General features: G+C 44.5%; 1 protein-coding gene across 1 annotated transcript in view; it reads left to right on the forward strand.

The window, feature by feature from the left end:
• The first annotated feature begins 4,798 nt into the window (after positions 1–4,798).
• Positions 4,799–23,713, forward strand: part of Marchf4 (membrane associated ring-CH-type finger 4) — a 95,684-nt gene continuing 76,769 nt past the window's right edge. Inside the window, exon 1 of the mRNA XM_042679348.1 lies at positions 4,799–5,296. Coding sequence (XP_042535282.1) covers positions 4,799–5,296 — 498 coding nt within the window. The remainder of the gene's footprint in view (positions 5,297–23,713) is intronic.

A 23,713-nucleotide genomic window follows, 5' to 3' on the forward strand; every position in this document is an offset into this window, starting at 1 on the left:
TGAAGGGGAGAAATATGTAGCTTCATTGAAACAAAAGACCATTTATTTGTTCAGTATTTTTTCTTCAGTACTAAGTTTTGAACTCAAGGCCTTATGTATGCTAGGCAGATTCTCTACTGCTTGAAGCATGCCCCATCCCTCAGTCATTTTCTTGACCTAGATTTCAGATTTTGTGTTACAAGCGCTGATGCAAATTGAAAAATACTGTCCACTCAAGAAGCTCTGGGTTGCTGAGTGTCCGTTACTCACGCCAGTAACCCTAGCTATCCAGGAGGCTGAGATTTGAGAATTGAGGTTCAAAGCTAGCCCAGGCAGGGAAGACCATGAGACCCTTATCTCTAATTAAGCACCAAAAAAGCCAGAGAAGAGCTGTGGCTTCAGTGGTCGAGCACTAGCCTTGAGCACAAAAGCTCAGGGACAGCAGCCAGGCCCTGAGGCCCCTGAATTCAAGCCCCAGGAATAGAAACAAAAAAGCAGCTCTGAGTCATGTAAAGGGGAGATGAATATATGATGAATGTATGAGACAAATTTTGTATGGTGATTGGCACAATGCTTGAGGCAGATACAAGGTAATGTGGAGCACAGTGGATTTTAGATAAAGTTCTCTTTGAAGTACAGTGCTCATAGATGTATCAATAATTTAAGTATTACTTTATGGTTATTAAAAGCACCAGCATCATTTATAAACACCTTGGAAGGGTCTCAGCATTCATATCATGTGTTGGGGCATGATTCAGACAAGCAGTGACACTGGGTTAATCAAGACACAGATACATATCCTTGATCCTTAGGGCTCAAAGGGATGAATCATTCATGAAAATGCCAGCAAGGAGGTAGTTTTCATATGATTCATTGGACTGAACTTCAGGCCGGTGATATTTTGGTATAGAGATTTTGCATATTGTTCTATGGTTCCAGGATTTATAAAGGCATTATTACAATTAGTACTGTTGTATGAATGACTCATTGCAATGCCTTCTTGAAATCTACGAACCTAGAAGTGGGGAGTGAGCAGAGAGAGGCACACACACAGGCATGCACACACACACACACACACACACTCACACACTCACACACACACAGAGAAATATATGGACATACACAGAGAGGGAGAGAGACAAAAAGAGAGTTAGAGATTTATGAAAAGAAAATACCAGGAAGTAATCCCTTAGTTTTAAATGACCAATTTCTGCAGTGGCAAATACTGAGTATTTATACAGAATACTTTAAATTTCCACCCTTTTCTGGCCCTTCAGATTGAGGGATATTTTGTTGCCATGTCAGAATCAGAAAAAAAAAAAAAGAAAAAAGGAGAGGAAATTAAAATTCACTTCAAATTATTCCTTGCCAGTGGCTCAGTAAAAAGTTTGGAAGGGAGGAAGTGGGGTATATTGGTTAAGTTGAAGCTGTAATCTGGGTATGGATTGTTATCATTTATTATGTAAAAAGCACAAGACTTGGAGTAATGATGACCATAGTGATGGTGGCCACAAGCCATTTAATGCATATTTGTTCTGTTTCATGCTATTGACATAGGCACATGGGACCCAAAATAAAATGAATCAGAAAACAATCCTCACTACCCATTGGTATTTAAATTCTAGAGAAAGAAAGTCATCAAAAAAGATGCTAAAACCAGGTGCTGGCGGGCTCGCTCCCATCTATAATTTTACCTACATCTGTAATCTCAAGAGGCTGAGCTCCGAGGATCCCAGTCTGAAGCCAGCTAAGGGCAGAAAAGTTTGTGAGACACTTATCTCCAGTTAACCAGCAAAAACCTGCAAGTGGAGGTATGACTCAAGTAGTGGAGAGCCAGCCTGGCAGGCGAAGTAAGAGTGCAAGGCCCTGAGTTCAAGCCCCAGTACCGGGCACACGACCCTGGTATACGCGCGCGCGCGCGCGCACACACACACACACACACACACACACACACACACACACACGATGTGAACCTCCTTCTCCCCGCTTGAAGTCTTACAGCATTTCTTTCTCATGAAGTCTGTCATCAGAGGTTCACACTCCATCAGGTCTCAGCTCTAATGTGGATGGCACAAAACTTTCTCCCCTAGCTGGTAGACTGAGAGCTACTTGGAGTATTTGAATTAATGGACTGTGGTTGGGAGCAATCTGCCCTGGAGTGACGGTAGATGTACAGTCGGCAGAAACCTACACGGATACTTTCCAGCTTCGGTGGGGGGGGGGGGGGGGGAAGGAGGGAGATGGCACCCGGAGCGCTGCCCTCCGTTCCCAGTTGCCTCCAGCGGGTCCTTCCTCTTTCTCTTCACACAGCTCCCTCCTCCCTCCCTTCCTCTCTTCCTTCGCTCCCTTTGCCTGGCTCCCTCCCCTCCCTCGCCTTTTCTGCTGCTTTCGCTCGCCCTAGCTCTGGTCTCCCTTCCATCCCTCCATCCCTTCCATCCCTCCATCCCTCCATCCCTCCGCGGCGTCTGCGTCAGGCCCCCACCGGCGTAACGCGGGCGGGGTCTGGGCGGGAGCTGTCCACTCACCCCGGTGCTGAATGCAGCGGCCGCGAGCGACGGACGGTGGAGACGGAGGATCGGGAGCCTCCTCCGCTCCCGGGACGTCGTCTCCAGCGTCCGGACCGTCCGTGGGCCGCGCCGCCACCTCCCTGCCGGCACCACCCCTTTAGGAACTGAGCCAGGGCGTGGGGAGGACGGGGAGGGGAGAGCGGCAGCCTCGGCGGCGGCGGCGGCGGGCGCTGAGCAACGGCGGAAGACAACACCTGGGATCGGATTTGCTTCCTTTCCGCGTTTTTTCCTCTGCCCCCCACCCCCCTCCAAATAAGAGCTACATTTATATACGGGTTTGGGGCAAGAGGTCAAGAGGACCAAGCCTGAAGTGAAGCCAAGTGCCGGCTGCCTCCCATCTGGGGGGGGGGAGCCCCCACTGCTTCGCGGTCCCCTTCTCTCCCCCCCCCCCCCCCCCGTCTTGGGCTGGCACCGCCAACGAAGCCTTTCACCTCGGTGCCTTTCGGAGGAGAGGTAGCGGCGGCGGCGCCCCGAGCCCAGCCCGCCCCGGCCAGCGGCCAGGAGGGAGGGGCGGGGTGGGGGCAGGGGCCGAGACCGGCCAAGGCCGCCCTGGGTGGGGGCTAGGGGGGTGTGGGTGGGAGGGCAAAGCTGCCGGGGAGGGGGGGGGGAAGCCGCTCTCCTCCGCCCCCTCCGCGCCCCCCCGCCAGCACTCTTCTCGATTATTCGACAACCGAATTCTTCCGTCAGTATTATTTCATTTCGTTTTTTTTTCTTTAAATTCTCCTCCTCTTCACTCATCCCCTCCCTCCTCCATCGCCCCCTCCACACTTACACTCACCCCCAGACACCCCCCCTCCCCACGCCTGGCTTGGTCTCTGGTTGCATGGCAGCACTGCCCGGGCGCGGGGGCTCAGGGCCGGCCCCCCGGGAAAGAGGAGGAGGAGGAGGATCATGAAGCCCCGAGTGGCGATCGCGCCGGACGGCGACCAGCAGCAGCAGCCGGAGGACGTGCCAGAGCATCCCCCGCCCCGGAGACTCCCGGACGCCGCCGACCGGCAGGCGCTCCTGCAGCCACAGCAGCAGCCGCGGCGGCGGACGCAGGCAGACCCCGAGTCAGAGGAGGAGGAGGAGGACGAGGAAGAAGAGGACAAGGCGAGGCCACTGGCTCACCCCGACCTGCCTTTCTTGTGCCCGGCACGAAAAGACCTTTGATGGAATCGAGGGGAGGGGGCCACGGATTTACAGACTGCAGCCGGAGTGGGCTGGGGCTCCCAGATCATGTAACTATCGCTTCCTCCTGTCCCCTCCCACACGCCCCTCTTCTGGACGCCTTTTCTCTGCTTCTCCACCACCTTCCCACCCACAGACACACACCCTTCCCTCCAGTCAGGATCTTAACGCTCAGGAAGCAGGGAGCTCTCCAGGCACCGTCTTTTCTTTCCTGCCCTCCTTCTTGCCCTCCCCACCCGTCCCTAAGCCCCCCATAACTCACCTCTTTGGGGCCTAACTGGCCTTTCCCTTTCGGTGTAGCCCCCTCTGGCTACAGAGGCAAAGCACAAGCCTCCGGTTCAATCCACCTTCACCCTCTTCCTCTCCACCTAGCTGTTCTCTAAAAGCAACTCTGGTGCTTCCAGGGGTTAACTGCCCTAGTTTTCTGCCCAGGAGATTTAAAACTTCTCCCAACATCCTCTCCACTCCCACTTTCCTCCCGCCCAGTTTCCTGCTACCTGAGGAAAGCTGTTTTCTATCTCTCACAAAAGCAGCCCTCAAGTGCTCACTGGGTTTCCCTCAGCCCAGCTCAGTTCACTCTAAATTTGATTTATAATTATCTCCACCCTTTTATATAAAAGAAAGAGATTCCTCCCTACACACACTGCCTGGAGATTTGAGAAGAACCCAGTCATTCTTTCCTGGAAAAAAATTTTTTTTTAACAATTAGACATTGATCTTAAGGCTCTAACAACCCAATTCTCATGCTTCTTCTATTGCTCTGCTCCTGCCAGTGTCCTGGGGTCCCCGGCAGAAAGGAGATACCTTGAGCCAAAGTCTGAGGTTAGGGGAGGGATTGCAAGGGCAACAAAAACTTTTTGTTTGTTTGTTTTGCATTTTTCTAGGTGGGTTTCAGAATCTCTGGCTCATGGTTCTCAGTCCCGGGAGCAATTTATTTGCTGCTTAGAGGGACTGTAAGAAGAACCATTGAGACAAGAGATTCCTTCTAGAACACAGAAACACTGTGGACCCCAAACCCTATCCTGTCCACCTCTTCAAAGACTTCAGCTGCCTTTCGTGGGTTCTGCTCTTCTCCTGGGCACATGCTGATGCCCCTGGGTGGGCTGCTGTGGTGGTGCTGCTGCTGTGGATTGTGCATTCCAGCTCCCCAGATGTTTCGCCACCAAGGTCTCCTCAAGTGCCGCTGCCGCATGCTCTTCAATGACCTGAAGGTTTTTCTACTGCGGCGCCCCCCTCCAGCGCCCCTGCCCATGCACGGCGACCCCCAGCTCCCTGGTTTGGCAGCCAATAACAACACCCTTCCGGCTCCAGGTGCCGGGGGGTGGGCAGGCTGGAGGAGCCCTCGAGAAGCGGTGGGCAGGGAGACCCCTCCTCTGCCACCTCTACCACCGTTGCCACCTTCTTCCGTGGAAGATGACTGGGGTGGCCCAGCCACAGAACCACCTGCCCCGCTGCTCAGCAGTGCCTCCTCAGATGACTTCGGTAAGGAGAAGGCTGAGGATTGCTACTCACTGGGCAGTAGCTTGGACAGTGGCATGAGGACTCCACTCTGTCGGATCTGCTTCCAGGGGCCAGAACAGGTGAGTCACTTTCTCCCTTTTGCTTCCTTGGGGGATCTCCAGGTCTTGCAGGTTGTTATTCACCTGCTTGCCCCAAGGAACCATTATGCTGGTGCCAGTATCAAGGATTTTAAGTTGTTAGAGTTCCATAATGATGTTGCATGTGGCAAAGTTTTTCCCAGTAAGGTGTCTGATTCCTAATGGAGTCATTTGGTGGCTCTGTTGTACTCTGGTTCTTGCATTTTCCTCCCAGTGCTAGTTTCCCTGATTCCATCCTTAAATTTCTGTTTAAAAAAAAAAAAAACCCTCAGAATAAAAGATACAGAAGCAATGAAATTGAAATGAAGAGATGTGGTGGTACATTCATGTTTGTTGTAAGGATATACTTTCAGCAGATTTCAGGCTAGTAAAACTTTTCCCAGCCTATCTTCAACCCCTTGTTCAAACTGTTTCCCTTCTGAAAATGAGGATCTTTTTCTTTCCCTCTTCTTATATGTGGAAATACAATAGTTCTAGGATTTTTTCACTTTGAGGTTACTTCTGTTTGCCAAGACACTTTTTATCAGTCTCAAACTGCCCCATATTGAAAGCAGATAGGCAAGTCAAGGCCAGAGTGAGTTTAGGGGACATTACGAATAGAGCGGAGAACGCTGCCGTTCTATCCCCCTTCTCAGGCCTGAAGTACATTGACTAAGAGTGAAGCTTAATCTTTCCCCATACAGGATAGGGGGTGACAAGTACCTCCTGGAGCAGATCCTCCTTAAACTTAAGTCTGGAAGCTTCTCCCAACCCTGTCCATTCAGGCTTTCACCAATACCACATTTACTACTGCACTTACAGTTCAGTAGCTGTAGTGTGGGGAAGCATGTGTTCATTTTTCACGAGTCAAGAAATTTGAAAATAAGAAATAATCCCAGCTTAGAAAAGGCTTGCCTGCAAATCTGATCTAGTGATTGATGCAGGACAAAGAACATTGAATTCCAATGTGGACAGAGTCCTGTGCTCACATCAGCCACTTCAGTAATTTCATGACCTGGAGGGAAGATTCTAGGTACTCCTTGAACAAGTGGCAGTGTAGCAGGATGCCACACTATTGCCTCTGGCTCCTACTGAGGACTTGCTCTGTGAGATGCTAGCTTAGATGACATTTTCATTATTTTGTTTTCTTTTTGCTATGAATGAACAAACCATTTTCAACTTGGATGATGCCTGGAGCTGTAGCTTGGACATTATGAGGGGACATGATAAAAATCTCACTACAGGTAAATAAGTGTTTTTGAGAGGCTGAGGCCTAGCTTCTTGCTTGCTGTGTTGAAGACCACCTGAAGCATTTAAAAACATGGTGCTCAGCCGGGCACCGGTGGCTCACGCCTATAATCCTAGCTACTCAGGAAGCTGAGATCTGAGAATCGCAGTTCAAAGCCAGCCCAGTCAGGAAAGACTGTGAGACTCCTATCTCCAATAAACCACTAGAAAACCAGAAGTGGCGCTGTGGCTTAAGTGGTAGAGCGCTCGCCTTGAGTTGAAGAGCTGAGGGTCAGCGCCCAGGCCCAGAGTTCAAGCCCCACAACTGACAAAAAAAGATGTTGCTCAGAGTTCTAGAAATACATATATATATATATATGCATATATCTATACACACATATATATGTATAAAACACCTAGGTTGGCTGTTTATGCCTTTCTTCTAGCCCTTTCCCCCACTGCCAATGCTGAGCCTCTCTGCTAGAACTCTGTAGAGTGTTTGGCAAGAGTGAACCTCCCATTGGGGGTGCTCTGGGTCATGATCTTGTCCAAATCAGAACTTCATCTTTTCCAAAAGAAAGAATGATTAGCTTCTTAACTTTGCAAGCTATGTCTTTCTTCTCCCACATGGGCTGGCTGAGGAGTGCAGGGAGTATGCCTTGTGGCAAAAGCATTCATCTGTAGAAAATGGCAGAACTTGGACTGGGTCCTGGGATAATATCTCACCTGCTGTGTGAATGTCTTCAAATAGCATTACCCCTCTGGGCTTTTTTGCCAACTTCTGTGAGATACCATTTACTAGTCACATCCTTGCCTTCCAGGAGAGGCCAGAAGACAATGAGTGTGAAAATACCTTGCAAGAGATTAATATATAAAGAATATGTGGTTTGATGATGGAAAAGCTGTATTTTTCTGCAAAAAAGAAAAAGAGTTCATTAGCCATATTGTGAAATGTCCTCCTGTGACACAAGGTCTGGTCAGGGGTAAGGGCATTCCTTTTTGTGCATTAGTTTTACTAGGTGTCATAGACATAGCTCTGAATTAAAAGGCAAACACACTTATACAAAAATGAGAGGATTAGGAAGCCTTGTCTCTATGAAGACTGGGTCAAATGAAACCCTTCTTGCTTATGATCATTATATTTATAGGGAAGATTGTTTGTATATGAGCCAAGAGGTTTTAATGGGTTACTGTTGTAGTGATAGTAAGAATGATGTGTTATACTGGCTGTGGAGAGCATCGGTTTCCACTTTCTTCTCTTTCTTCCCAGCATTTCAATAATAAAGAAAGACAAAAAGAGGGAATGGCAATGGAGAAAAAAAGAGTGAGGATGGAGGAAGAAGGAAAATTGGGCAGGCTGAGATTTCTGTACTTTGGCATCTATTCAGGGAGAGAGCTGTCCAGCAATTGCTTACACCTGGTCCTAGAGGGAGCATAGCATGCAGTCTCAGTAGCTGAATGTTTTGGTCTTTTTCCTTCCCAAACAAAGAAACTACAAAACCTTCCCTCTCACCCATCACCCCGCATACTAGTGCTCTAGGATTTGAAATGATGCCAAGAATAAAGACTTAGTCTTTTCCCACAAGGGGTTTACAATATATGTGGTGAGGGACAACAGGAAGAGTCAACTCGTTCTACCTTTGAAGGTTTCTACAAAGGACTTTACAGTTCATTTATTTGTGCATTCCCTATTTAACAAATGTTTATTGGGAACCTATGATATGCCAGATGCTGTTCTCAGTACTAAATATCCAAGAGTGGACAAAACAAATGACTGCTCTGTTCTTCTGCTACCCTAGTGAAAACACAAAAATAGACAAGCAAACTAGTAGATAAATCAGGTGTTTTCAGGGAGTGTAGACTGCCATGATGAAACAAAGTGAGGCAAATGAGTTAGCCTTGAATGAAAGGGAAGGGACGAGACAGGTACAGCCAGAGAGCAATTGGGAAAAGCTTTCTTAAAGATGTGCTATCTGAGCTGCCTCCTGAATGGCTAGAAGGGCCCAGCAATGTGTGGATCTGAGAAGAGCATTCCAGGTGGATGAAAGAGCAAGCTCAAAATCTAGAAATGAATAAACTCAGTGCAGCTGAGCAACAACAGAGAAGACAGAAGGAGAAAGAAAGGGATGATTTGTGTAGAAATACTTTGAGAGCCCACTTGATTCCATGCTGCAAAGTTCCTGAGTAGCCACTCTCTTCTCACCCATTCATTCATGTAAGACAGGGGTCAAGCACTCATGAAAGTGTAGCTCAAGAGCCTTCTTGGCACCTTTCCGTTCTCCACTTACGGGTTCCATGAGGAACAGTGCATCATGGTGGGTAAACTGAGGTGTCTGAAGCCAGAGGGTTGAACATATCACACAGCCTCTTCATGCTTCAGATTCCTCACCTGTAAAATAATGATAGTCACCTTCATAAGATTATTCTGAGCATCAAACCAGTACCATGGGAGCCACGTAGTGACAATGTAGTGTTAATGTGCTTATTATCTCATACATAAAAGAATGCTCCCTTGGTTTTGTTGAAAACATGTGCCTGAGCTCACAGACTGGGAGGAGGGTTGGCTGTGGCTGTGGATATTTCTTTCTCACTTAGAATGCTCGGGGTATAGTATAGTGTTCCTCTACTTCCATCACCAAACTCTTTATTAAGTGCCATTCTGTCTCTGCTGCTTTGCTGAGCAGGGACGAGAGGTACACGATCAATTTGGCCCTACCCTCTAGGATGGCACAGTCTAACCCAGATATCACAAGGGCTGACAGAGATCAAGAACACACAAGAGAGTGAGCCAGGGTGAATTATAGTAATATCAGTACAAGAAAGAGAGACACATTTAAAAGCAGTCTAGTGGGTGGGGTGCTTATTCACAGAGACAGGAGCAGGGAGAATTTGTTTCCATTTCCCCAGTTAGTTAGGAAAGGCTTGTCTCTTATTGCTGCAGACCAAGTGAAAAGAAACCGATTGAGACTGCAAGGCTGAGGTTAGATAGAAAGAAGCAGAAGAGAGAGGAAGCACAGAAACTTTCACAAAGAAGGGAAGCTGCCTGCCAGGCTGGGCTGCTGGAAGCATTTGGAGCTGGGTCCAAGGATGCTATCCACCATGGAAGTCTGGATCACGGTGAGGTGGAACCTGTATTAGACCAAATAGAAAGCAGGATTTTAACACCCTTTTCTGACTTTCTTGAGGCTGGGAGTGTTTAGAGAGGACAAGAATAGCATGGAATGTGTTCGCCAGTGTGTTGGATTATTAGGGAGCTGGATAAGAGCTTGTCAAGATGCTTTGAGAACCCTGGGAATAAAGATTAACATTGCAGGAGAGACACAGACACTGTAGTTATCTTTCTAAGCACTAGAGTTTATTTTTTACATTTCTTTGTGTGTTTATTTCATTTATATCTGTCTCCACAAGAACAGATATACTCTAACTGTTATAGGCCTTAGGGCAACACTACACATGGAGGCTCACATGCTGTCGATCAAATGTTTACAAGTAATAAAGCCAGTTAATGAACTTTTAAATACAAAACACTACCTTCCTGTCCTGACAAATACACCTTTAAAAACAACCTGGAAGACACCTTTTTTATTTAGAACTTTGGAATCTGTCTGAATTCTGTGTTAGGCAAAGAAGGATGTCTGGCCCTTTGTCTACAGGCTACTTTGATTCTCTTTCCATGCTGATTCCACCATCCAAACAAGTGAACTTTTGGATCCACACACATGAATACTCCCACTGGTTTGCCCATCCATACTATCCCCAGAACAATGGCTCTTTACTCCAACTCCCAGATTAGAAGAGAGATTTATAGAGTTGAAGAAGAGAATGCTGTAGGTCTTAGAAGCAGGCTGATGGCAGTCTGGGCAGGAATTCCAGGAGCATATTCCAGAAGAGGAGTGACCTGGCAAACTGCCCTCTTGGGAACAGGTATAGCTGAAAAAGAGCCAGAACAGGACATTTTTGCCTTGGTCTACGGCAGACAATAGAAAGGGATATCCAAGGAAGCAACCTGTGTGAGTTCATTCATCACTGGATCATCAGCTCTTAACCCAATGCCTGGCACCTGCTTCATGCCTCATACTCTATAAATAATTGTTAAAATATTTGCTCATTGAACAGGTAGCTCAATGAACAGGGGACCTGGGGAAAAGGGAACAGTTAGGAGTAAAACATTCACTGGTCTTGAATGCTGAAAGAATGCTTTGAAGAAGGGATACACAGGGCACTGTCTTGTCCAAGGAGGGCATCTCCAGGAAAATCAGTTTGATAGTAGAAAGTATTCTATGAAAGAAATATGCTACAAAAAACAAGTATAGGTTCTTTGGAAGGGGAATCTTATGAATAACCAGGACTATATGATCCTCAAAATCTCTTCTGAGCCTGAGAGTTGAATTTCATGAGATTGCTCTTGGGTCCAGAGAAGTGTGTGTGTGTGTGTGTGTGTGTGTGTGTGTGTGTGTGTGCGCACACGCGCACGTGCACGCACACACGCACACATGCACATGCCAGTCCTGGAGCTTAAACTCAGAGCCTGTGGACAGGTGTTGTATCTGAAGATTACTACTCAAGGCTATTGCTCTACCACTGTGTCATGACTCCATTTCTGGCTTTTTGGTGGTTAATTGAATAAGCGTTTTACAGACTTTTCCTGTACCAGTTGGCTTTGAAACATGATTCTCAGGTCAGAGTAGGTAGGATTACAGGCATGAGCTACTGGCACCCAGCCAGAAAGGTTTTCAGTCTAAGCAAGAAGAAATCACTGGGCCTACTGGCTCACACTAGGATAATGTTTATAGGAGGATTATGATTTTGATGCCAGCCTGACCTACATAACAAGTTCCAAAGTTCCAGGCCAGCTTGAGATACATAGGAAGAACCTTTCTCCAAAAATAATTAATCTTTAAAAATGAAAAGTAAGTGAACCCTGAGCTCTCTCCAATTCAAGACTTCATCTCATGTTAGAATATCTTGTCCCAGGATACTTATTCCATGGCATATACAAATATAGCTTTAGAAAGGATTTCAAAGATGTTTCTGCTCTGTGCTTATAGAATGTTCTAATTGTTGACATTCACATGATTACTGCAATTGTGAATTGTCACCAGATGCATATCATGATAGGAAAGTAAGCCTTTCATGGCCAATAGGCAACAGATACTATAGTATACCCAAAGACAAAGAACCATCCTAGAAAATGGGGAACCTAGTTACTTTTCAGTTTTTCCATTGTTGCCAGTTAGTTCCTACTTCCACTGGCCCTGGTCCTACTGCAAACTTCACAGACTTTTTCTTCATTCAAAGTCCTTACCCAGGCTCTTGTTGTTTCTTGGGAGATGGTGTCAGGATGTTCAGACCCCACTATCTGGTCCCTGATTACTCCACTGATTTGTCTACATATTACTGACTTGCACACAGTATCTGCTACTGACATGTGCACATCCTCACGCAAACACAGGAATAAAACATGGAGACTGCACTTGTCGCACATTCTCAGAAGCAGGGATGGATGGGTGGGAGATACACAGCCATGACACATGACATGTGCAGCAGTTCCCAAATCAGTCTGTTGATGTGCTTTGGAGTAGCCTCTCACTTGGCAGCCTGCATCCTTTTGGGGTGGGTTGGCTGACTTACTGGGTATGGCTTCTAGTGAGCCCCTCATACAGAGAGCTACTTAATAAGTCTGGTAAGAAAGAAGAGTGTGAAATATAAATTTGAAGACTGTCTAGAAAAAGAAAGCAGAGATGCTGGGAATCTCTCTGCTCCCTCTCACTGTCTATCTCTCTGTCTCTGTCTCTCCTTCTTTCTCTTTTCTAGAGAAAAGACAGTCTGGTATATCTTAGAAGTTCAGCTGTGGCCTGTGAGTTGGGGGATGGGGTCTATATGAAGGGGAAGGAGATACTCAAAGGAATGTGGGGAAGAGAGTGAGCTGTTTCTTATTTGCTGGGAAGGCAGCCAAGTTGGAAGTGAGCCCCGATGTAAAGGAGCTGGCAAGTGAATACTGTATGGTTCGAGCTTCATTCCATCCCCCTCCTGAGATGTACTATATGTAAAAGCTAGCATTTGTATTTGTGTATTACAAATAGTACACATTTGATATCAACCTCTGTGTAGGTTTTAAAAGCAAAAGTGGAATACATACTGGGGAGACTGTCTCATTACGAAATAGAAAAATGGTATAAATTAGTTAGGCAACAGTTTGAGCTACAGGTAGATGCCATCAGAAAAAAAGAAGGGGACCTCTGCTAAGTCCAGAATTTTGATTCAAGGGATAATCTCTTCCCCAGAAGAGAACACATAAGCCTCAGTCCCAGACTCGGCCAATTGTTCTTATGAAGATTTCTCCAGAAGTTTCTCCACAGAATTGTTGAGGATGGATCAAGTTATTTTCCTCCTTTATGGAAAGGTTGATTTGGATGGAGTTGAAGAGAACCAACACCTAAAGAGCCTTCTTGAAGCCACTCTCATGGCCAATATACTGTGTGTGGAAGGGGCACAGTCTGTTGTTCTTTTTCCCTTCCTCTCAGCTTGTGTTCATTCCAGATAAATCGTTTTATCTTTGATCCTTGGTATGTGCATGCTAGAGGTACATTTGAACGGGCGTATGTCTATTTGTGTACAAGTTTGTGTAAATTAAAGTGCTACACAATGGCCAGAAATAGTGGTGTGTACTTGTAATCTCAGCTATGCAGACACAGAGATAGGAAGAAATCAGTCTGGAGTAGTTGAGGCAAAAAGAGTTAGTAAACATGGTGGTGCACACCTATAACCCTAGCTACACAGGAGACAGAGGTAGGAGGATTGGATCTGAGGTTGGAGCTGGTGAAAAACAAAAGACCCTATATGATATATAACTAAAGCAAAAACAAAGAGTCAGGGGGCAGGGTGAGTGGTCTAGTGCCAGTCAAAATAATAACAATAACAACAACAATAATAATAATAGCAGTAGTAATAAAGGGTCAAACAAAGAGGATATGGATGATCCCTTGTTCTTATCCAACTTCATTTTTCTGATTTTATAATGACAAGTAATAATGATTTTTGTAATCATAGTGAATATTACCCTGGCTTAAGACCATGTTGCCAAGAATAGATCTTTCTTCATCTGTTCTAGATGGATGGGAAGAACATATAGGCTTTGGAAACAGAAAGATGTGGATTTCATTCCCATTTTGGTTCCCTCTCAATTGTCATCTTGGGCTACTTATTTAACTTCCCTGTTTATAACACAGAGATTCAGAACTGAATTTCAGTATTTGTAAGGAGGTGACACAGTGTATTAAAGAACTAATCACACAACTACTGCTCCTAAGTTGAAGCCACTGTTTGACCTGTTCCAGAAGTGTGTGTCAGGAGCCTGGAATGGGGCTTCCTCATCACACAGCTACCCTTCCTGCTGCTCTTATCTTACTACTACCTTAAACATGCACACATTCTAAGATTATATGACAGTAACATCTCAGGTGATTCTGTGCACATTTAGACCAGGTGTAAATCTTGGTTTAGCAGGTTTTCTACCTCTATGTTGTTTGTCTCAGCTGAACTCTGTTCTCTCTTCCCTGGGTTCCAGACTCCAACAGAGTTGTCTTTTACCTATTTCCACCAGTACCACCATGGCCCTGATATGATTAAGAAGTACTTCCTGGTTGGCACAATTGTGTAGAAGGACACTCTTCCTGAGCCTAGTTCCCATGGGTAGAGAGCAAACCCAGCATGCAGAAGAGTTTGTAGAGGAGAAGCACAGAGATAATGATTTCCCAACATTAGGGTCATCACTCGACTAGTGAAGACCCGGTATTAGATGGATACCCTTAAACAGTCATGATGTTAAATAACATTGACCCACAAGTGAGACTTGTTCCTTCTGTGTGTTTTCATACTTTATAACTATAGTTAAGAGAAAAAAATTTCATTGTGGTAATGTCTTTAACACCTTTCTCATGCTGCCAATCTCCTTTGTAAACAAAAAGAGAAGGCGTCAGACTTTTTGGATATACACCAATAACTAGCTAGAACTTGTTGATCTTAATTTGTTTACATTTGCATCTGTTATTTCTAGTAGACTTTATTCTTTATGTTTTAAAGTAAAAATTGAACAGCAAATACAGAAAGTTTCCATGTACTCTCTGCCTCTCCTCTACCATCTCCACCATAGGGTACCGTTTGATACAATGGATTAATCAACATTGACCATCATTATTACCCATTCCATGGTTCCAGTTATGGCTTACTCCTGGCTTTCTACTTTCCAAGTAATTTTTTTTGTTTTTTGATTTAACTGCTGATTATTATTTGTATGTGTAGTTTAAAAAATTCCTCCATTAAACTATGTAGAAACAAGTACACAAAAGTTTGCGAAACAAAACACACCTCAAACATGTCCACATAGATTAACTGAAATTCTGTCTTTATGCTATAGCAACCAAGTTGGAGGGGCTTTCCTAAAGCCTGCTCCATGGCATATCCAAACTTCAATGCTACCCTCTGTTACTTGACCTTTGAAGCCTTCCTGTAGGGTTAAGATTAATGACATCTTCATGTTCCAGTATTCAGAACTGTTCTCAAGTAAAGTCTCTCCTCTGACAGCGATAGTTCTGCCTTCTTTGGGTAACTGTGAGAACTGAATGGCACAAGATCACAAATACTGCCTGAGCCATCAGTACATGCTCAATAAATAGTGACAATGATTTATTGTCCTTATTTCCTCACTTATAAAAGGAGAAGGCTGTGCCCAGGACTACCCAAGCCCCTTCCAGTTCTGCTGTCCTTGTTTTACTGCATCAGGGGAAACTGATGCACTCAAAGAACAGAGCACCAAAGGCTGCCTTGAAGAAGTCTGGCATAGTGGGATAACAGGCATTCACCACTAAATTGGTGAAAGACTTTGTAAAATGGGAAATGAAGACTGTTCCAGGTGTAGAAACAACAGAAACCAAGAGTCAGAGATGCTTCAGGAGCAAAGTAGTCTGATAGATTAAAACCATGGAGATTTTGGCTAAGACCCTTGATCTTAGCTGAAAAGACCAAGAAGCTAGACCATGGGATTTTCAAAGTTAGGCCTCCAAATTACAGTGTTGCTGTGTAGAAGTGTCACATTGGATGAGTCATTCACAGACTTGGGGTTCTAATTTCCTCTGCTTTGGAATTCAAATGATCATAATAGTTCCATTATAGATAATATTGTGGGGCTCAAAGGTATTGCATGGAAAACACTTATTTCCTTGTGGAATGCAAGTATATATAATACAAAAATCACCAGCATATAATACACATTTACTGGCTGTTGATATCTGACCTTGTCCCTCACTATTTTCTTCTTTAAACTTTCTTTGAGAATTTCTACTTTGGTCTATAGATATAACTTTAAGCTGCAGACTGGGGCTGGGGAAGAGCTGCCTACAGATATAGGGGTAAATGAAATTAACATCCCAGGCATTATCTGTCAACTAAATACAAATTATCTCACAGGTATGCTGACCGTTTTTCAAATAGCTGAGAAGACATTTGAAGAACAATGAAAGCTATAGCTTTTTCTTCTGTTTTGTTTTCATGCCAGTATGGGTGCTTAAACTCAAGACTTTGCTCTCTTCCATATACTTTCCCTCAAGAATGGCACTCTACCACTTTATGCATACCTCCACTTCTGGCGTACGCGCGTGCCAATCTTGAAGCCTGAACTCAAGGCCTAGATGTTGTCCTTTAACTTTTACTCAAGGCTGGTGCTATGGCACTTGAGCCGCAGCTCCATTTCTGGCTTTTTGGTGCTTAGTTGGAAATAAGAGCCTTATGAACTTTCCTTACCAGGCTGGCTCTGAACTGCCATTCTCAGATCTCAGCCTCCACACACGGGCTTCAGTAAAAGCTATTATGATGAACAGAATCAAAGTGCCCTGTAGTGTCGTGCAGTTTCCTTGTCACAGAGCATATCCTGAATCAACAGAGTACTCAAAAGTATAGCTACAGTCACTTGAGGGTTTGGAAACTTTATTTTTTAAAGCACAATACCAGTTTTGTTTCTTTTTTCTTTTCTTTTCTTTCTTTTTTTTTAAAGTTTGTTATAAAAGATATAAAAGAGCAGCCAGGTAAAAAAGTACTAAGTGATTTGAAGCTTTTTAAATATTAAAAGAGATTCATGTTAAGGGGCCTTCTACAAAGTAACTGACTATGCCTCTGATCATATAAAATAATATTTATCGAAGTATACTCTAGGAAATAGAAAGAAGAGGTTTTGTTTTTGGTGTTGTTTTTGTTGTCTTTTTGTCTTATTTGTTCATTTATGTCTTTGGAAGGGCAAGGAAGGGCACAGAAATGGAGAGACAAAAGGTGAACAAATGCAGCAGTGATACTCACTAGACACTATTTTGAAAATCAACTATACAACTTATGGGTGGGGATAGAAGGGAAAAACTGGGAGAGAGCGAGGGAAGGGCGTGACATTGTCCAGAAAGAAATGTACTCTTTACCTGACTTATGTAACTATAACCCCTCTGTGTATCACCTTTCTAATAACAACAGAAAAAAATTAAAACTGGCTAGTACTTTTCAAAGGTGTCAAGGTAATGAAAGATGAGGAATGATGGGCTGATTGTCTTAGATTACAGGAGTGACAACTAAAATACTTTGTGTAATCTAGACTGGATTCTGGACCTGGTAAGAGACTAAAGAGACAGCTAGTGAAGCCATAACAAAGTATGTAATTAAATCATAGTCTTATTATCGAGGTTAAATTCCTAGTTTTTGGTTATTGTGTTACAGTTACATAAGATGTTAGCCCAGGAGAAGTTGGGTGATGACTACATGGGAATTCTTTGTGCTGTGTGTGCTTATGCATATATGCATGCGTGGGTCCTGGGGCTTAAATTAAGGACCTGGCTGCTGTCCCTGAGCTTTTGTGCTCAAGGCTAGCTCCCTACCACTTGAGACATACTCCACTTCAAACTTTTTGTTTATTTATTTTTGTGGGTTAATTGGAGATGAGAGTCTCATGGACTTTTCTTGTCCAGGATGACTTCGAACTGATCTGATCTGATCTGATCTTCAGACCTCAGCCTCTTGAGTAGCTAGGATTATAGGCATGAGCTTCTGGAGTCTGGCTTGGGATGGATACTTTGATTTCTCCCGTAGCCATCCCTTCAGGAATCAGAGATCTGAGTCTCTGTGAAGCAATGTGCTTGTTACTTGACAAAGAAAAACTCTCTGGTCCTGGGGCTCTTTGAGCTCCAAAGTGTTTAGAACACAATTACCAGAACCAGGCAGCTGTGGTGAATGAGGGAGAGTAGGGTGTGTAGGTGTTATTCCCTTTGTGTGTGTGCTTTTAGGTGGGAGTGAGCGAGGGGTTGGGGTGGGCATGTGTCTGGATGTGGAATATAGTATTTAGCACAGGAGTAAAAGGCACTCCAGAAAGCTGGTCCTTCTGATGACTCTAGCTCTAGCCTTTGGTGCATCTTTGTTCCAAAGACAGCCTAGAGGCTTTGGTCTCTGAAAAGTCAGTAATGACATTGCACACAACAGTCACTCTTGGGTTTTACTTTGAAGAAGTATGTAGTATAATTTCAAAGGGTTTTCATTTCTCCTCTCTGAAACCCCACTTACTGGGAAGTAACCCTAGAAAGAGGTTCCATATGATTTGAATTTATTTTCATCCCTCTTATGAATGCAGTTCAATTCAAAAAGTACTTGCTTGGTTGGGAGCTTGTGGCTTACACTTATCATCCTAGCTACTCAGGAAACTGAGATCTAAGGATTAAGGTTCAAAGCCAGACCAGGCAGAAAAGTCCATGAGACTCTTATCTCCAGTTAGCCAGCAAAAGGCTGAAGTGGAGTGTGGCTAAAGCACCAACCTTAAGCAAAAATACCAAGTGAAGAGTGCAAGGACCTGAGTTCAAGCCCCAGTACCAGAATCCACATACAAGAAAAGTACTTGATTGACATGATACCTGGAATTTGCTTCAGTACAACCCAGTGACCATAAATGAAATTAGTGTAGAGGTACAGAAGCTGGGTGATGCCCACATGAGATTTATTCGAACACTGCTCTCACTTCATGTAATTAATTAAGTAATTTTTGCCAGTGCTAGGACTTGATCCTCAGGGTCAAGATGCTGTCCCTCAGCTTCTTCTTTTTTCTCACAGTTGAGCTACACCTTCACTTTCAGCTTTATGTTGGTTAACTGGAGCTAAGAGTCTTGTGGACTTTCCTTCAGATCTTAGCCTCTTGAGTGCCTAGGATTACAGATACGAAGCACTAGATCCAGCTCTCACTACCTTTATATGTGCATTTTTTTATAATAAAAATATATTGCCTAGTGTTTGGTTAATAAAAATGTAAAAAAAAAACTAGTACTGAATAGATTTTACAAAAAGGCAGGTAGAGCTAGCTGAGGTTAGGTAGCTGGCTTTGAGCTCAATTTTATGAAAGCCAGATTGGAAGACAAGACCTGAGCCAGTCCCATTGTTATTTCTGCACAAGGAAAATACATTTGTTGGCCTCTTAAACAATCTTTCACACTCACAAGTCATTTCCTTTTGGGTCACAGAGGTCTGGTAGAAGTGAAAGAGCCAGTGTGTCATTCAGCTGACAGTGGAGTGAACATAGCTGGGTGACAGGCCCTGGCAATCCACAGGTCAGATAGAAGCTCCGAGTCTACTGCAACAGGCTAGGGTAGTAAGATGCCATCACAAGACAACACAGTAAGTAGCACCTGGGCCAGGCTGTGAAATGACCACTTCACAGGAAGGGTGACTAGAAGAGCTGGCAAAGGTCCCAAAGAAATAATCATTGAGTGGCAGAGGAGGCATGAGAGAAGGTAGGCAGTTAAGGGAATTCTCCAGGTAGAAGTGTGCACTAAAGTATGACCCTTACTCTCCTCACCAGAAACTTACTCCTTCTAGTTGGCCTAATGCACTAGTCCTCTCATTGCCTTTTAGTTTCCCCCCTATGCTTTAAGACTCACTAGTTTTCTCCAAAAATCTGAGTGATTAAAGAGTGGGTAGTTACTCACTTGTCCTCTTAGTGCTAGCTTTTCTAGACTTGGTCCTTATGGCCATTCTGTAGTACAAAAGTGGTAGTCTTTGCTTTTGAATAGTAACAAAAAAAACCCTCTTGGTTGAATGGAGTTTTTTGTTTGTTTGTTTGTTTGTTTTGGGTCGGGTTGTGGGCCTGAATTCTTGGCCTGGGTGCTGTCCCTCAGCTCTTCAGCTCAAGGCTAGTGCTCTACCACTTGAGCCACAGCGCCACTTCCAGCTTTTTTTTTCTTTTTGCTTATGTGGTGCTGAGGAATCGAATCCAGGGTCTCATGCATGCAAGGCAAGCGCTCTACCACTGAGCAACCTTCCCAGCCCTGAATGGAGTTTTTATATTAAGCTTCCAGAGTTTTGGTAGAATCCTTGGGAATTCAGAAGCTTCTGTATCCTCTAACACATTAGGAACCATCAGTTCAGTTGAGCACCTATGGCTTATGCTTATAATTCTATCTCTTCAGGGGGTTGAGACGAGAGGATTGTGGTTTTAATCCAGCTTGGGCAGACAAATCTGGGAGACCCTTATTCTCCAGTCAATCAGTAAAGCAAAAAGGCAGATGTAAGGGTGTGTCTTAAGTGGTAGTGTAGCAGCCTTGAGTAAAAAAATCAAGTGAGAGTGCGAATTCTAGAGCTCAAGCCCCAGTACCTGAAGAAGAAGGAGGAAGAGGAGAAAGAGGAGGAGGAAGAGGAAGGAAGGAAGGAAGGAAGGAAGGAAGGAAGGAAGGAAGGAAGGAAGGAAGGAAGGAAGGAGGGAGGGAGGGAGGGAGGGAGGGAGGGAGGGAGGGAAGAGAAGAGAACTGGAGAGGAAAAGAGGGGAGGAAAGAGGAGAAGGTTCAAGATGGAAGGCAAACTACAAAGCTGGAGTCTCTCTGATTCTCAGAGTGAGAAATGACAGAAGAAAAAAAACTTCCTTCTTCACATTTCAGAATTATCCATCCATTCACTTGCTAACACGTTAATATATTGACATAAAGCATGGAATGTTTAGTAAATGGAAGAGATCAGGAAAGGAGGACTAGGCAGGGTAGGGTGAGTATATGGTTAATTTTATTTTCTAGTAAATTTGTAGTTGAGTTTATAGCTTTCATTCCAACTTTTATTGTTGAAAATATTTACAAAATTTGAGGCCTCCTTGTGGTATATTTGAACCGTGCCCAACATTTCCTTCATGTTGAAGAAATTGTTATTTAAAGTTTGTCTCTGTGGTTATAGAAGATACAGCAAATGAAGTTCCAGCTTCATAGACCATGGTTTTTTCTTGTAAGAAGTCTGTGGGTGGATTTTACTTAAACTGTGATATCAACTTGTTTTATCTTTCTCCCTTGTGAGTAAAGATTTCTAGTTTGCTCATAGCATGTGTTTATTGAGCAGCCGCTCTGTGTCAGAACCAGGCAGAAGATTCTGGAGACCAGGGCAAGCCCGAATAGAGCTGCTAATCATGTAGCTGCAGAGGTGGTCATTAAGATCCAGGAGCATCAGGATGGGATTGTATAAAATGCTACAGAAGTATAGACGAGAGGACCAGTGTGGGCTTCTCACTGGAAGAGGTATCCACACCAGATCTGAAGTGGGCCAAGACAACAGAGTGGCAGGCATTTCAGGCAGAAGGTGGAACTTTATCAAAAAAGCACAGAGAGGGAAAAGGAATGTCCCTCTTGGACGAATGGAAAGACCCAAATACTTCAACACACACTCCTGTGTCAGCAACTAGCCTGCCACAGCAACAGCAGTTGCAGCTGTTTTACTCCAGGTCCACTTGGCAGTTTCTTCTGTGGAACTGGAGCACACAGGTACCTCCATTTGGAGTGTTTACCATGATAACCATCACTTCAGTTGGCTGGGGGAGTGCCACAGGTTGATAAAGGATAGTGCAGAGAAGCTTGAGAAGTCTAAATGTGCCTAGGCTCCTCCAGTACTTTTGGCCAACAGGGCCTCATTCAAAACCCAGGTACTCTTTGATCTCTTACCTAAAGGTCACTTTGTAGATAGAGAGCCAAGAGAAAAGGTTAGTCCTGTGGTACCTGCTCTGTGATTTGTCCATACTTTTGGCTTATTTGATTCATCTCACTTCTCTGGGTGTCTTCGATCTCTGAGGATCTGGTAGACACAGAATTAAATACTATGTTTGCTTTGTCTTTCTCTTTTAATATTATGATTCCTCAATTGCCTTCAATATTATTACTGCCTACCCTCACGCTAGAGGAGGCTTATAGGTTTCATCACTTATAGAATAAAGTACTTTGAAAATGGAGCCTTCATTTTTTTTTTTGAAACAAGGAAATCAAGGCCGACAGAGGGCAAGTAATGGGGGTCTGCATGATGGGCTAGTTGAAGCAGCACAGTCAGGATAAACAGACAAGGACTCCATTCTCATGGAGAGTACAGTCTAGAGGTGAAATCCAGTGCGATTGTGGGTCCTTGGGTCTTTATAATGGCCTTGAACTCTCCAGGAATCTTGGTGAGTTTCAAGTCCACTGGACTTCTGTTTCAAAGATGCCTGTCTTCCTTGCACTTGATGACATCTGGCACACAGCATATTCCCTATGGTAGTAATATCTAATCTTTACCTAAGGCCTCTGAATAAGTAATTATGGGCAAGTAAGCATGATGGACAGAAGTACAGCCGTTATGCTTCAGGAATATAATAGAGTCTGCTAAGACAAATCTATGCAATATTGTCATCATATATCCCTGTGTGGTGGAGAGCTCCTCTCCAAAGAATCAGGTAACTTGTTTTTTGGTTGTAGGACTGGGATTTTGATTCAAGGCTCTTGGCTCCCAGTCTATTGCTCTTTTTGCTACGTTATTAAACATAGTCAAATTATGCAGTAATGTTTTTTTCTAGTATCTACAATGTGCCACGCGTGGTGTAAGCTCTAGGAATGAAGATAAATAAGTATGGCTTCTTCTCTTAATGACCTTTCAGTCTAATAAGAGAGACAAGCATGAAAGCAATAACTGTCATAAAGATCATGATGGAGAGACAGCCTCACTGCAGCATATGCAGAAAGGGAAGAAGGGACTAATTCTACTTTAGTGAGTCCCAGACAGATGGCTTCCCTGAGAGAGGAACCAGAACCTCTGGCTGATGGCAGGAAAATGACCAAGGGTTCACTAGAGATGGGTGGAGAAAGAGGCATTTTCACCCTTACAAAGATGAGGTGTTGTGGTACAGCATGGTAGCATGGCACAGTGAGGTACCCTGGTATTAGCGTGGGGGCTGTGTCATGCCATGATGTGGTATCATGATGTGGTGGTATGTCACAGCATGGTGCAGCATGATTGGGTGGTGTTATGGCAGGTTGGGTGTGCTGGCATGTCTGGACTGGTGCTCAGCATATGAAAGGAGTGCATGTGAGGAGTGTCATGAAGCAGGTGGGCCAGAACCAGAGGCCCCCTGAATTCCATTGTGCTGTTTCTCTCAAGCTGTCCCTAGCAGTGAAGAGGCTGAGGCAAACATCTGGTCTACCCTCTGCCCCAGTGTCCCATACTGTGTGGGGTCCCTGAGAAGTTCACTCTTTAAATTTTTTTTCTTATGGTAGTGTTAATATACAGAAGGGTTACAGCTATATGAACCAGGTAATGAGTATAATTCTCTTCCATTTTTTCCCTCCCTTCCCCACCTACAAGATATATAGTTCATTTTCCACATAGTGTCTTGTTAAGTACCACTGTGGTATTTGTTGACCCTTTGTTCTAGCTTTTCTGCCCCGCCCCCTTCACTCTTAAGGTTATTTATTGTCACAGAAGAACATTCTTTGTCCTCCATCCAATGACAGTCAGGGACTGCTGAGTTTGTCCTGACCTCTTAGATCAGGTTCCAGACATTCCAGCCAATCCTTATAGGCTGCCATTCCCCACATATGCCCAGGGTCTCTCTGCCTTTTGATTTCTTTTCCCTGACACCTATTTCCTGTTCTAGCCCAAACTCCAAACTCCTCCAAGAAGCCCTGCCTTGCCCATCACCTCATCCACAAAGCTTTCCTCTGCACTGCATCTCCTCCCTCACTCCAGTCCTGCCTGCTGTAGGTGGCTTGCCCTGTTGCCACCTCGGACCTCTGTTTCTTCTCCTCATACAAGATGGGCTCTGGGGAATGTGTTGAATGTGTCCAGTTCAGCCTCACTCTGCCCTCTGTGTAGTACCTGATAACTCTAAGGCTCAGAAAGGTAATGCAA

The sequence above is a fragment of the Dipodomys spectabilis genome, unplaced genomic scaffold (assembly GCF_019054845.1).
Source record: "Dipodomys spectabilis isolate Male_0828 unplaced genomic scaffold, ASM1905484v1 ptg000051l, whole genome shotgun sequence".
Lineage (NCBI taxonomy): Eukaryota > Metazoa > Chordata > Mammalia > Rodentia > Heteromyidae > Dipodomys > Dipodomys spectabilis.